This window comes from Candida parapsilosis, contig 005809, assembly GCF_000182765.1.
Source record: "Candida parapsilosis strain CDC317 annotated contig 005809".
NCBI lineage: Eukaryota > Fungi > Ascomycota > Pichiomycetes > Serinales > Debaryomycetaceae > Lodderomyces > Lodderomyces parapsilosis.
This window is the reverse complement of record NW_023503281.1, coordinates 759-15,132: the sequence shown is the minus strand read 5'-3', so window position 1 is coordinate 15,132 and position 14,374 is coordinate 759. Positions and strand designations below refer to the sequence as shown.

The 14,374-nt window shown below is 38.9% G+C and overlaps 10 protein-coding genes across 10 annotated transcripts; 7 read left to right on the top strand and 3 right to left on the bottom strand. All coding sequences in view use genetic code 12, as the record gives it.

Moving 5' to 3' along the window:
- Positions 1-114: 114 nt before the first annotated feature.
- Positions 115-843, top strand: POP3 (Pop3p; the record flags this gene model as incomplete). Its single annotated transcript, XM_036808842.1, has 1 exon — positions 115-843. One exon carries the CDS (start codon positions 115-117, stop codon positions 841-843), a length of 729 nt encoding a protein of 242 aa, XP_036665539.1.
- Positions 844-1,186: 343 nt separating this feature from the next.
- On the top strand, positions 1,187-2,149 carry RFC4 (replication factor C subunit 4; the record flags this gene model as incomplete). The annotated part of the gene is made up of 1 exon (XM_036808841.1): positions 1,187-2,149. One exon carries the CDS (start codon positions 1,187-1,189, stop codon positions 2,147-2,149), a length of 963 nt encoding a protein of 320 aa, XP_036665538.1.
- VPS52 (Vps52p) lies at positions 2,144-3,673 on the bottom strand (the record flags this gene model as incomplete). Its single annotated transcript, XM_036808840.1, has 1 exon — positions 2,144-3,673. One exon carries the CDS (start codon positions 3,671-3,673, stop codon positions 2,144-2,146), a length of 1,530 nt encoding a protein of 509 aa, XP_036665537.1.
- Positions 3,674-3,725: 52 nt separating this feature from the next.
- HMI1 (ATP-dependent 3'-5' DNA helicase) lies at positions 3,726-5,510 on the top strand (the record flags this gene model as incomplete). The annotated part of the gene is made up of 1 exon (XM_036808839.1): positions 3,726-5,510. The coding sequence occupies one exon, from the start codon at positions 3,726-3,728 to the stop codon at positions 5,508-5,510; it is 1,785 nt and encodes a 594-aa protein (XP_036665536.1).
- CPAR2_200060 (uncharacterized protein) lies at positions 5,502-6,536 on the bottom strand (the record flags this gene model as incomplete). The annotated part of the gene is made up of 1 exon (XM_036808838.1): positions 5,502-6,536. One exon carries the CDS (start codon positions 6,534-6,536, stop codon positions 5,502-5,504), a length of 1,035 nt encoding a protein of 344 aa, XP_036665535.1.
- Positions 6,537-6,618: 82 nt separating this feature from the next.
- CPAR2_200050 (uncharacterized protein) lies at positions 6,619-7,197 on the top strand (the record flags this gene model as incomplete). The annotated part of the gene is made up of 1 exon (XM_036808837.1): positions 6,619-7,197. The coding sequence occupies one exon, from the start codon at positions 6,619-6,621 to the stop codon at positions 7,195-7,197; it is 579 nt and encodes a 192-aa protein (XP_036665534.1).
- Position 7,198: 1 nt separating this feature from the next.
- Positions 7,199-7,597, bottom strand: CPAR2_200040 (uncharacterized protein; the record flags this gene model as incomplete). The annotated part of the gene is made up of 1 exon (XM_036808836.1): positions 7,199-7,597. One exon carries the CDS (start codon positions 7,595-7,597, stop codon positions 7,199-7,201), a length of 399 nt encoding a protein of 132 aa, XP_036665533.1.
- Positions 7,598-7,725: 128 nt separating this feature from the next.
- CPAR2_200030 (uncharacterized protein) lies at positions 7,726-8,112 on the top strand (the record flags this gene model as incomplete). Its single annotated transcript, XM_036808835.1, has 1 exon — positions 7,726-8,112. The coding sequence occupies one exon, from the start codon at positions 7,726-7,728 to the stop codon at positions 8,110-8,112; it is 387 nt and encodes a 128-aa protein (XP_036665532.1).
- A 601-nt stretch (positions 8,113-8,713) lies between these two features.
- Positions 8,714-10,960, top strand: CPAR2_200020 (leucine-rich repeat domain-containing protein; the record flags this gene model as incomplete). Its single annotated transcript, XM_036808833.1, has 1 exon — positions 8,714-10,960. The coding sequence occupies one exon, from the start codon at positions 8,714-8,716 to the stop codon at positions 10,958-10,960; it is 2,247 nt and encodes a 748-aa protein (XP_036665531.1).
- Positions 10,961-11,553: 593 nt separating this feature from the next.
- Positions 11,554-13,425, top strand: CPAR2_200010 (leucine-rich repeat domain-containing protein; the record flags this gene model as incomplete). The annotated part of the gene is made up of 1 exon (XM_036808832.1): positions 11,554-13,425. The coding sequence occupies one exon, from the start codon at positions 11,554-11,556 to the stop codon at positions 13,423-13,425; it is 1,872 nt and encodes a 623-aa protein (XP_036665530.1).
- Between the last annotated feature and the right edge of the window lie 949 nt (positions 13,426-14,374).

Genomic DNA, 14,374 nt, shown 5'->3' with positions numbered 1-14,374 from the left:
AGCTAGTGTTTTAATATTATTTGTAGTCCACAATTAAAGGTGTAACTGGTTATTTTTCTCCTTAAAATTCTTGTCGTTTATTTTCATTCACCAACAATTCTTCACTCCCACAACATGTCTAATAAAGGAGTGACCAAACCTGATAATGCAGTACCCACATCACTAAAGTCTAGAAACAACAAAAGAAATCAGGTGTTCAAAGCTTTACTTGATAACCCTTACACTCAATCGAATACTTGGCCTTTCGTGACCCCATCAGTGGCAAAAGACCTTTTGGATTTGATGGATGTTTTACTACGTCCTACTTTACAATCTTCTGAGACAAGCAACAATGATAAATTAAAATGGATACATTACGGTTTCAACTCTACAGTGGAAACGTTGGAACGACAGGCTGCAAATAATAGAGGCAAACATAAAGATTCCATAAGACAAATAAAGTACCTCATCGTGTGTAAATATGACATTACGCCGCAATTGTTGACTAGTATGTTTCCCGTGTTGTGCTTCACTGCGTCAAAAAGTGCATCTGACATGGTGAAACTAGTTCAACTACCCAAGGGCAGCATGGAGAGAATTTCAAGTATAACTGGTGTCGCAAACACAGGCATTTTAGGTTTATCTACTGGCGTTACATTAGTTGAGCCTATATATGAACTTATCGACAAACACGTTAAGGATATAGAGATCCCCTGGATGAAGGATGTGTTTCAGTCCCCAGGAAAGTTTTATCAACCACAAGTGAAACAATTGGTGGTGAAGGCACCTCAAGGCAGAACGAAGAAGAAGAAGAACAAGAACAGGAAGAAAAATTCAGAGTCAATAGATAAATCCAACGCATGATCTCATGTGGATCCGAGTTTATTTAAAGGTTGTGCCAAGTTTGTATAATAAACTGTCAATAGACTAAGGCTTAGGATAACGGAGATCGTATAACGGTCACTCTCTCTATTTCAGATTAGTATTCAATGACCTATGTCAGAATATTAAGATATGATAAGTGGTTAATCTCTAGAAAAATATATAAATGATTTATGGTGATAAATATCCTGTATATAAAAACTGGAAGGATGTATGAATAACACATTCTTTTTGCGACACTAAATGTGACACTAATAACACGCGTAATTTTTTGATCTTTTTTTTTTCACTCTTTTCAGCGTAGATACCACCAACCATTATCATCATGTCAAAAACATTGGAACTTCCGTGGGTAGAAAAATATAGGCCTCACGTATTGGATGACATAGTTGGAAATGAAGAAACGATAGAACGATTAAAGATTATTGTGCAAGATGGCAACATGCCTAATATGATAATTAGTGGACTACCTGGGATTGGGAAAACCACGTCTGTTCACTGTTTGGCGTATGAATTATTGGGTAAAGAGCACTACCACCAAGCTACATTGGAACTTAATGCATCGGATGACAGAGGAATTGATGTTGTGAGGAACAAAATAAAACAGTTTGCTCAGACAAAGATTCTGCTTCCACCAGGAAGGACAAAGATTATAATTTTAGATGAGGCAGATTCTATGACTCCTGGTGCACAACAAGCATTGAGAAGGACCATGGAAATATACTCAAATACTACAAGATTTGCATTTGCTTGTAATCAATCGCTGAAAATCATTGAGCCACTACAATCACGTTGTGCTATATTGAGATATAACAAGTTATCAGATGAGGAAGTTTTGAAAAGACTTTTGGATATTATCAAGTCGGAGAATGTGCAATATAACAACGAGGGCTTGCAAGCCTTGATTTTCAGTGCTGAAGGAGATATGAGACAAGCTATTAATAACTTGCAGAGTACAGTTGCTGGATTTGGCTTTGTTAATGATGTCAACGTGTTCAAAATTGTTGACCAACCACATCCGCTCGTGATTCAGAACATCTTGTCAAATTGTTTGCAAGGAGATGTGGATAAGGCTTTGGGTTTATTGGATGGTCTTTGGCACAAAGGGTACTCAGCAATCGATATAGTGACACTGACGTTCAAAGTTGCCAAAACTATTCCCAACGTCGATGAGCTGAAACGATTGAATATGATTAAAGAGATTGGATTTGTCCATATGAGAGTGTTGGAAGGTGTTGGTAGTTATTTACAGCTTTGTGGTATGTATGCAAAGATTTGCGATTTATGATTTGTATACACTAGCTAAGTCTTGGAAATGTTTGATTTCAGAGGTGGCATCTTCTGCCTCATTGGACACAACCGTGTACACTAATGAGTAGTTTCGATCAAGAAAAGTTTCTTTATCGTGTCCTCTAAATGCGTTTGCTGCTTTGGTAAGATTACTTTCGTAAGCGTTCCTTAGCCTTACAATTGCTGTCTCTGAAGGCTCACCTGCTGAAGACAAGCGGAGCAAACCCAGGTAAAACAAAGCAAATTGCTGCGTCACGTTTAATGGAACTAATGACTTTGGTGTTCTAGGTATTTGCTTCTTTAATGCATCACAATTGAGATCCACTAGTTTGCTGAATATTGGCCATAAGATGAGCAACAATGAATTGAGATGGTCATCGAGAGCAGGAATGTGATTTTCATGCAATCGTAGTTGAAAATTGTGAATCAACTTAATGATGAATAGAATTGCGTAAACGTCGCAAGTTCCATTTGTGGTGAGAGTGAGAAAGTCGGTACTTATTTGAAAGACATCTTGAAACATGTCCAATGCCCAGGTGTGATTGGTTTCATTCCCTTGATAGAAAAAGCTAACAACAAACAAATACTCGACCGATACGTTGTCTGTGACTGCCCTAAGAAGTTGGAGAAAAACGAATTCAATCGTATAGGGGATAGTCATTGTTTCTGCCAATTGTGATGGAATACAAGCATCAGTGTTTGATAATATCCGAAACCTTGATTCAAAAGTGGACAAGTAGTTTGGTGAGTCAAATATCGGTACCTCGAGGTGCCTTCTGGGAAGCTTTTCCAACGAATATATGTACTTTGCAAACTTGCTTTTGTAGTACCACTTCATCGTGTTTTGATATGCTTGTTGCAATTGTTCTCCAAGTTTAGGTTGTTGCGATTGCAAAAAGTGGAACAAGTCAGAGCATGCAAGAAGCTTGTTCTGGATCTCTTGTGATGAAATGGGCTTTGTCCTTAGCGCTCGGATCTGCGATATGACAAAGTCTCTTGTTCTTTCCACCACTTTAGCTTTAATCAACAATGACTCTTCCTCATTCATCTTATCTAGTAGATAGTTGACCTTTTCAAAATACTTGTTTGACAATTCCTCATAAAGCACATCCCGAATGAGCTCTGGTGGTAACACTTTTTCATTAATTGTTCGTTCTAGCATTTGTGTTATCATTTTGTTTGTATAAGAATCCCTCGACAATTCAGTGGATTGTTGTTCAAGTGATACCAAACTGGATGATAATTGCTTCAAGTCCTTGGAGAATCCATCAAGTATAGCTCCCACTGGCACTAGCTTCTTCTTGTGCAACGATAACTCTTTATTGTATGAATAAAAGTGTGACATTGCCTCGGCTACGTCGACCAGTTTATCGGCCTCAAGATCGGATCGATAATGTTCCAAGAGTGAATCGCTCACAATTGAAACATCTTTGGGAGAGACCTCCACTTCCTCGTTCTCTAGTGGTAGTAGCTTTTCAAGAGTTGAAATTCCCATTATAGGTTGTGTGAAATCATGAAACATCAAAATTTTGTTTTGAATAAGACTTTGATTTTTTTTTTCAGGCACGTCAACAATGCTAACGCCTAGTCAACAAGAGGCAGTGGAATATGACTACACTCCGGGGACCATTTTGTCAATACAGAGCGGACCAGGATGTGGCAAGACGTTGACATTGATAAACAGGATCAAACGGCTACTACTGGATGGTGTGAAACCGCTGGAGATTATCGTGTTGTCAATGACAAACCGAACGGTCAATTTGCTACAGCAGGCATTGAGCGAGGGTATAAAGGACGAGGTTGTTCAAGATGTGGTTATCCGAACATTTCACTCTTTTGCAGCTCTAATCTTTGACGATAATTTTATGAAGTACTTTCCTGGCCGCCCTCCAAATAGTGTTGTTGATGATTCAACTTGGAAGTCATTTGCCAAGTTTTTCAGTGCTAAACACAAGGATTTGGATGCTGCTGTGCTTGCTGTCAAGTCAGGTGAGCTAATAGACCTGGTTGCTCAGAAACACTCAATCTCAAGGGATCAACTAGAGCGAACTTTGGAATATCTCGAAGATAATGGAATGATTCGCTTCCATGGGTTGATCACTAGTGCAATAGAAATATTCAAAGAGTCTAATGGAGAGTTGCCGTTGGCTGGCGCCAAGGTTGTAATCATTGATGAGTTTCAGGATATGCAACCAGTCCTTTTGAAATTTATCAAGCAGATTGCCGTGTATGGCAAGCCAAAGCATGTGACACTAGCCGGTGATAAGAATCAATGCATTTATGACTTTTTGGGATCACGTCCAGGAATCACTGATGAGTTTATACATGACTTGAAGTTCAAGCACACTGAGGTGGTTTTAAAAGAGACTTTCCGTTTGGGACCCCAAGTGCTAGCAATGGCTAAAGAGGTTATACCTTCGGAATTGAAAAGTGTAAAAGATGAGGGTATTGGACCGATACGGCAGGGTGATTTATGCACAGACATTGTTGAGCTAATTGCAAAATCGGGCGGGTTGATTAAATTTTCCGATATTATCATTCTCACATTCACGAATAGAGAGGTCGACCAATTTGCCGAGGAGTTGACAACCAGGTATGGTATAAAATGCAACAAGTTTAGTGGTAACAAGTGGATAAGCTCAAAGTTACACATGTATTTGGATTTTTTGCACATTCTTAGAAGAAGTTATGGATCTGATTTTGCACTTTTGTTTGTTTTGGAGAAATTGGGTGTCAAGAATTTGAAAAAGTTGTTTGCAGAGTACAACGAGTGGAATTGCAGTAAAAAGAATAGGCTAGAGGATTATTTGAGGGAGAGGAGTACAAGTGTTTCAATCAAAAACTTTCTTGATTTGATTGAAAACGAGAGGGTGGGGTTAGGTACCCCAATTTCTATTTTATCCTCATTGGGTCGTATAAGTATACAAACAGGGCTAATCAACGCCATCGAAACGGATGAATTGAGCTCATTTTATGCTTCGTTGAAAACATCACACAGGAAATACCTAACCGAACCTAAAGGTACATTTCTAGATTACTTTTTAAAGAGCTATTACGATGATGAGCCAGTGTTTGAAGAAGATAGGGTCAATGTGTCGACAATCCACAAGGCAAAAGGATTAGAGTTTCCTGTGGTATTTATTCCCAACTTTTCAAGGTTGCCAAAGTCGAGACTTAAATACGTTGCGATCACTAGAGCCAAGTGTTTACTATACGTGGGGAAAGAAACCTACGACAAACAAGAAATTGATGAGAGAATTGTAAAGTTTGTCGGACGAGATTTGAACAGAGTGCCAGACGCTATCAAAATGAAAGCGGGGAGACGGTTTTTCAATCTATACAAGAAAGCACTATGTTAATTTCAGTAGTATATCCATAACCTCAGCGCTTGGTGTATGCTCTTTTTCTTTTGTATCCTCTTCTGATTCGTCTTCTCCCTTTGGTTTGTTTTCATATTCATTCACTTGAATGTCTGTAGCAAACGCAACCTTTTTCGGCGTTGAGCCTCCCGATGGAATAGGCGACGCTTTTCTCTTTTTTGACTCTGGCTCATCATCAGAGTCGTCTTCCTCGTATTTGGGTAATTCTTCATCATCTGATTCATCAACGACTCCTTGCAATGCACGCCTCGTTTCATCAATCTTGTTTAACTTGTCGTTGACAACGGCAATCTTGCTGTCGTCTGTTTGAAGCCCACTCTCTATAGACTGAAGCATTGTTTCCAAATGAGATCTGATCTGCTCCCGTGTGAACTTGATGGTTTCTATGTTCTTTATCGATACATTGCTAAGCTTTTCCAACATTTTGAGTTTGTTGAGATGCACTTGAGTTTCGGGTAAGGTATCTGCTCCCAAGTTTAAATAGGTTTTGGATTGTATACCCAATTGAGTGAGATTACCTTGCGATATATCTGTCAAATCATTGATTCGCTGGTATAGATTGTTAATAGCTTGTAATTCAGCCACTATTGCCGGGGACGAAGCAGCAGCTGGCTTCTGTGGAGGTTGTGCTATACGCTCCTTCAACTTTCTTATCCCATCGGCATCAAAGACCAACCTGTCCTGCCAAACTGAGATTAGCCTCTCAATTTTTTTCTTTATAGTCGAGTCAACACTGTGATATATAGGGTTTATGACTTCCAATAGAGGTCCAAAGTAGTCTGTTATGTACTTTTGCTTGTGATGACGCTTGGCTTTTTGGATGACATCGTTGCAAAGATATAGTAGTAAGAGCTTGGTAGATGGTGGTGCATTAAACACCTGAGATCTCCATATATCGATGAATGACTGCGACGACGGCTCATTTTGTAGCATATACCCAGATAGGTAGTTGATTGAGTCCTGGGTTTCATTGATATTGCTCAACTTTGAAGCAAAGGATGACATTAGGAAGCTCTTGGAAAGGTTGTTGTGAAGAGGAAAAAAAAAATTCAATTCATGTTGTTTATGTTTTCGAGTTCCATCAACAATGGCCAAACCGAAACAAAACAAGGTTACGAAATCCTCGCCTCGTCCTATATTTGCTAAAGACGTATTGTCGCAGACAGACTCTTCATCGATAGTTGATCTCATTAATCAATATGTTCACACGAATGCTGATGTCATACACGCAAAGTATAAGGAGTTTGCCGAGGAACAAATGGAAGCCGACCACAAATTGATACAAGAATTACAACAAGAAAATGCCAGATTGACAGAGGAGCTGGAGAGCAGGTCTCAATTCAGCTCCCCCGTGAAAAAGCAAAACAATGAAGACGTGTTTTACTCATTGGATATTCTTGAGATTATGAGTGGATTAAAAGTTACCTACTTTGTTGACAATGGTAAGGAATTGGTTTACGAAATGAAATCTTCTGGTAAAGAATTGGAAATCCAGTACAAGTTAATACTACCGAAGGATGGATCTGAGGTTACCTACATTCCCATTTTCAACGGTAATGAAGAAGCAATGAAGTTATTGCCTGAATACTTTTTGGATAGCTTTTCATTTGACTTTAAAAACCTTCCTTTATTCTATAACAAGGTGAACAAGTATATAAACAAGTAAACTATTGTATAATCAATTTCCCATCAATGTTTGATACGGTCAAGTTTTTCAAAATCTCCTTTAGCTTCTTTTTATCATCCTTGGATGCCTTTTTAAGAATCTTGTAAAAATTTGACTTTTCCGTTACCAACAGGGCTAGTGGCGATGACTTTTCTGTAACGCTCTTTGGCTTTGGTTGCTCCTTCTGTGTAACAGGTTGCTTCTTTTTACCTTTGTACAAACTCTTTTCGTATTTTTCAGCCTCTGATATACAACTAGTGTGTTTATCATGGTCATTGTTGTGAAATGTGGTTGAACAGTCAATACAGGTGAAGTAAGCCCCACGACATCTTTGCTGATGCTGACCCAACTTCTTTTTAACCACTGTGTCGTTACAAACTTCGCATGAAAATGATACCATCGTTTGGTTCCAAAGGTGAGATGGGATGGGATGGGATGGGATGGGATGGGCTTTCCTTTCACTTTTTTTTCTGCACTTGTTACGCAAAAATCAAAAAACTAAAACATCATCCAACATTCATCTCCACAATGGCTAGATTTGGAACTAACGTATTCAGAGGAAAGAAAGAACAAGAACTATACGACAAGAGTATAGCAGGAAGGTACTCCAAGCTTGTCAAGAAAAACCACTTCTTATACCTAGGGCTTCCATTTTTGCTTTCAATAGTTGCTGGATCAATCTACCTTCAGAAATTTACTAGTGTTAAATGGGAAAGGTATGACGAAAAGCACCGCCAACTAGATGAGGAGGAGATGTTGGAAATGATTGAGAACAAGCGAAAGGTTAACAAAAAGGACGATTATTATAGGCTCCTGGGGTTGCTCACAGATCATTTGGATAAAGTTAAAGACGACTATGAAATTAAAAGGATTCACAGAAAGAAAGAGGATGAACCAGTTTGGTGGAGAAAATAAGTGTATATAGTAGTACATGGACGAAACATGTGGTGTTTTGTTTTTCGAGTGTTGTAGTCTTGTTCTTTAGTAGGCTTCAGGAGTGTAAGTTTGTGTATGCTGATTTTGTCAACAGCGGTGTATCGAAATTTATCAATGGTGTCAGTAGTTCATTCTAACCAATGAAGGACCTCAAGTTACAGCTTTTTGAATTCATCTATCCTCAAACAGGTTGTCATACACCTGTGGCTTAAAGTGTTGGAAATTGGTAGTATGATTTTCAAAACTTTGGATAACTTTTTCATTTCTAACCAATTGAAACAACAGCAATTGCCTAAAACGGAGCCAAGTCGTGCGATGTGTTTTTTGAAGGATAATAATTCGGTGGTTAATTCATGTCACACCATATGAATAGAGTTGTAGATGGTGGAGCTAGAATTGGAATCTTTGTAAAATGTATAGAATTCTCCGAATATGACGACGCTCAAGAATTTGATTTTGGTATCGAATCTTGCACTTCCTTCTGAATCCAATTGATTCTCATTCAGATCCGTAAATAGCAATAGACATCAACGTTAATGGCACACAATCACCAAAGCCGATAACCATTCTCACACTCATAATGCCCAAGCAATACAGGATCTCACTAGACTTGTACCCAAATGATATACTACACAAGATTGTTTCCATTGCAGGCGTCAACAACCTCCTTCAGGTGCTCCCGTGTCCTTCCTTTTTGAAACTGAACCAAAACTTCAAAGCGGCCATCAATACTGTTATTGCAGAATCAGGTTACACCTATCACAATAACACGACAGGACTCGGCTTTTTGATGGAAGAGGAAGATATCCTCGATGAATCTGACTTCAATAGTTCGAGAGAGTTTGAGATCTTTGATGACTACTGCAAGGCTGAATGCGTCAGAGCCGTTTGCAACATTCATTACGAGCTTCGAAATGTCGAAGATTTTATCGGGTTTGAAAGATTCTTTTCCATTTTACATCTGACGAATTCTTTAGACCTAAAAGTACATTTGAATCTAAGGACATGTGGTTTACGTTTTGTTGATCTAAACGGTATTGTTTCTGCTATCAAACTCTTGGAGGATCGCATCACTGGGTTTGTTATTGCAAATCCTGATAACATCAACATAATAGGAGATTTTGATTGGAACTTCTTTCAGAATGCAGAAGTATTGCAGATTTGTGGCATCTCAGTTTGTGGATCTATTTCTAAATGTTGCTATTTAAGGGAACTTATTTATGTATCCCCCCGAGAACCAGGATGTCCCCTTGATGTGGGTAATCTACCACTAACCTTAAAGCGATTTACTTGTGATGTTGACAGTCTCAGTCTCTATTCAACCTTGCCTGATGCTGGTGAATATCCATGTCTTGAAGAGCTATCATTCATTGGCTTTCCAAGTGCATTACCTGCCATAGTCAAGGACATTCTTTGGAAGATGACTTGTCCTGCAACTGAAAGTATAAAGTACATGGATGATGGTTCTGGAAATCTTGATGACTTGGTTATGTTGATTGATGAGGTCGCTAGGGAAGTCGGCTTTACGTTAAAGTCTTTGACATTGGGCGGCAAAATCAATGACCAATTGCGCACCTGTCCAACCGAAGTACTTGATCTTAGAAAGTCTGATAATGAATTGATTTCTTGGTTAAAGTTGTCTCCCACTATGGAACGCTTAATCTTGGTACAACAAGAGTCATTGAAAGTTGGTGAACTAGTGAACATTGTTCCTAGTGGGTTGGAATACTTGGAGCTATCAGGAGATGAAGATGACTTTGACGATTTAAACACTGACTTGTCTAAATTGAAAAAATTGAAATACCTCGCTTTGCATCTGTGCAATATAAACTTCAATGATATCGACAACTTCCAGTTTCCGCAATCGCTTCAAGTGTTGGATTTATCTGGTGTTGACTGGACTGGGGAAAAGGGGGATTTTTCAAAACTATTTAACTTAAAGTCCCTCATATTGTCGAACCTGGATATAGAGAGCCTTGCTGGCCTAACCTTCCCCGATTCACTCCAATACTTGGACATAAGTCGAAACAATATAAAATACTTGCATAATGCAAGTTTTCCCAAGTCATTGAGACATCTTAATTTGTTTGGTAACGCCATCAAGTCTGGTAAGCATGTTGAGGAGATCCTCGGGTCGTTACATTTGGAGACTTTGCATCTTGGAAACAAAATGGAGTTCTCAAATTTCAACTTGCCACTAAAGCTTTTAAGCTTGAATCGCTGCAAGTTGTCAGGGGTTTGTCGGTTCGACAACCTTGATAGTTTACAAATGGAATTGTGTGAGATTCTGGAGGGAACGAAGTTGATATTTACCCACTTAAGGAGGTTGTCGATAGTACATTGTTTGACTGATAACATCGAGGTAGAGTTTTCGCCTAATTTAGAGACGGTTGAACTCTCGTACAACGACTTGGTTAAGATTCCGTCTGCGCTCAGCCAGTTAGAGAAATTGCGTGTGTTGAAGCTAAATCATAACCAAATCAAAGACGCCGCCATGACATTCTGCACAAATTCTTTGGAAGTATTAAATCTTTCATCAAATAGAATAGAGGAGGTTAATTTAGTTTTTCCAAAGGGTGCAACTAATCTCAAGCAATTGGATCTATGTGGGAATCAGTTGAAAGAGGTCTCGATAGGATCCATCGGTCATAATAGTGAAAGCTTGCTCAATAATTTATACGAGCTAAGCTTGTCTGACAACTTACTTGAAGCTAATCAGATTGCTGTATTGGCTTCAGAGTTACCAGGGTCTGTTCGAACTTTATGGGGTGATAAACGAACATCAAGTGGCCCTGGTAACTGGCTCTATGGTGACATTTTCCTGTAAGTAGATTGCTTTGTAATGAAATCGTGTTTGACAACAAAAGTTTGGGAATGAATCGTATACATCGCGATGACCTCGTAAGTACTAGCTCACCCAATAGTTGTTTTCTTAACGTTTCTCAATCAAATAATCGATCATCTTGCCGCTCTTGAACAATATTGTTCTCCTTGGTGTATCGATTTGCTCAACCTCGGCTTACACAAAAATTGGCCAAAATTTCGCAGCTTATTGAGGATTTACGATCACCATTGTTTATTGATGACTAAAACTAATCGCTTTAAGGTATGGCTGGTTTACAAAAGTTGATCACAATTTCACCTCCTCAATAATCCCTTCTCCTGAACTGTATACTGAACCTTGGTGGGTTTTGTGTAGTTAACCAATCGATTTCAATCATGACTCACAAAAATCGAAAATATACTTTCAACTCATTGGTCTACCACACTCAGATGGAACGCCTGACAATGCTTGATTGCTACCCTGAGGATGTGTTGCGAAAGATTGTATCTTTTGTGAGCCTTTCCAATCTTATTCAACTTATTTCAGACCCTTCACAGATGAGCCGGAATTTAAAGTACGCAGTAAATCAAGAGATAATGAAAGCCAGCTATAGATATGAGATTACGATGGCAAGGCCTGTCAACATGTCAATTGCAAGGAGTGAGAGCGATTTCATGAATGCGAGAGAGTTTCACATGTTTGATATGTATTGCGTTGATGAAGAGTTGGAAGCGGTGTCGAAGATTTACTCCAAAATGGTATGCATGGCTGATCTTGTTGAGCTTCAACAGTTTCTCGCCATGTTAAAGCCTAGCCTGAAACTGAAATTGCATTTGGATATGGACTTTTGTGGCTGGCGCTATCAACGTCTTGACTTGACTCTATTATTTGAGTCTCTAGACCATATCAGGAATCGTGTGATTGGACTTTCGTTGCGAGTATCTTCCAGAACTGAGGTAAATGGGGAAATTGATTTAGATCTTTTCGAGAACATGGAGGTTTTGAAGCTAAACGAAAGCAAATTCAAGGGTTCATTGTCAGGGCTCAAACAGTTTTCTTTACAGCCGGTGATTGCTACAGTTGAGTTGGCCCTGTCGCTACAGATTCTACAGCTTGCGGACTACAATGGAATTGATGTCGAGGTAAAGGGTGATGCGTCTCTTGATGAGTTGTCCTTCACCTGTTCGGGCGAACCAGTTCCTGAATATGTAAAAAAGATTCTTATGCAAATGACATACCAAGGAACCACCAGCATCAAATATTCATACACTGGTAATGATTGCGTCGACGATTTTCTTGTATTGGTTGCTGAAGTTGCTAAAAGGAAAGGATTTACATTGAAATCGTTAGCTGTCGAGGGTCCTCTTGTAGGGGTCCCGCCAATGTATCCAACAGAGGAGCTTGAGTTATGTTACAACGAGAACGACCTGTTGGTTTGCCAGTTGAAGTTGCCCCCAACTTTGAAAAAGTTGAAGTTAGTTGGGCATAATAATGTTGATTTCGGTCAGCTTTTTGATATTCTCCCTCCATCATTGGAAAGAATCGACCTTTCCTTTGTTTGTGGGGACTGGGATAACTTTAAGCGGGACCTTTCGAAGTTCAAGAGACTAAAACATCTCAATTTGACTTCTAATTGGCTCCAGAGTCTTGAAGATTTTATATTTCCAGATTTTCTCGAAGAATTGATTTTGGAAGGTAACAACATCACCACGATTGAAGGAGTAGCGTTTCCAAAACAACTAAAGACATTAAACTTGAATTTGAACCAAATTCAGAAATTGCTGTTGGGTAAGAGCTCCCCGCCTTTGCAAAGGTTGAACCTCGACAACAACTTTGTTGGTTCCATTCAAATATCCCTGCATAATCTTGAACAACTACTGGCAACTTGCACTGCAACTGAAACTTTGCTGTTCTTGCAGGCAGAGAACGTACGTTACTTGAAATTGACAAACTGTCGATTTCCACCTACCCAGTTCCTTAACTTGACAAAACTCCAGTTGGAAAATTGCTATCAAATTGATAATATTCTGTTTCCATCAACAATAAAAGAGCTCGAATTGGCTTCAAATAACCTTACCGAAATTCCTCCACATATTCTTCGATTAGAGAACTTGCGCTACTTGGGCCTTTCTCGGAACAAGATTGAGTCAGCCATATTGACATTTTGCTCTAACTCATTGGAAGTGTTGGACCTTTCATCCAATGATATAGAAAAGTTTCATCTAACTTTCCCTAAAGGAGAAAGCAAGCTCAAGCACCTTGATTTGGGATATAATCAGTTAAGAGGGTTTTCTGTGGAATGTTTGGGTGATGCTGAAAACTACAACTGTTTTTGGGAATTGGATTTATCAGGAAATGCATTGAGTAAAGACCAGATTGACACTTTGACTGAAGAATTACCCAAGTCTACGAAAAGCTTGTGGGCAACAATCAATGAAACTTTTGCTAAGAATTATATAGAGAGGTAACAACTATAAGATACCTGCGATGATAGCAATGTGTGAGGCTTCAGCAAACACGCATCTTCATTTATCCAAGCTCATTGAGTCTTTTCCTCTGGTCGATAAACTTCAAACGACCAATCTAACCGAAACGTACTTTGCGAAAGAAACGAGAAATCGAAATGAAAAATGGACAACCACACAGAGTTCTTGAACCCACATAGCAAAGAGCGTTCACCCACAAACTATGACCCAAAATGATATATTAGCATAATACACGCACCGTAACCATTCAGAATTTATTGTCCAAGACATTGTTACAGAAGAACTCAACACACAACCTGATTATGACAATCTATTATCGATCAAACATTAACAAAAGTGATGTACCAACACTGCAAAGAACTGTTCGTTAGCTCTAAAACCAAGTTTCGTTTTACAAGTCATTGTTCCCCAAGATGTCAGTCAGCGCAGGACTAACATTCAGTATAGAAATTCCACAACTGAAGCACATCAATATTGTGTGTCAAGGACATCTTGGGGTGCTTGATTGCTTGCAATATACTGCGGGGTCGTGTACATAGTTGATTAACGTGAGCAATTTTTCCGAACCTCGACTATATCCATCTTTGTGCTATCTCAATGGAATGGATAGATAGCTACAGACACATAGATCATTTAAAGTAATATGTTCTCTAACAAAGTTGTGCTTCTGTTTGTGACCTTATTCGACAGATTGACTACTTGAGTAGCTTAATATTGACGCCACTAATATTGGACATTAAGTAGTCATGGTGGTGTCAATGGACATCCAAATGCGTGTATAACTACAATGTCTACATCTTCTTACTACCGTATCATACAAAGTTGTGTATTTATTTGATGTGTGTTCATTTGTTGTAGTTTTGTTGTGGTTTCATTGATCTTTTTTCTTTCATCGTAAACACGCGTTTTTGTGTTTTGACGCAAATATTTT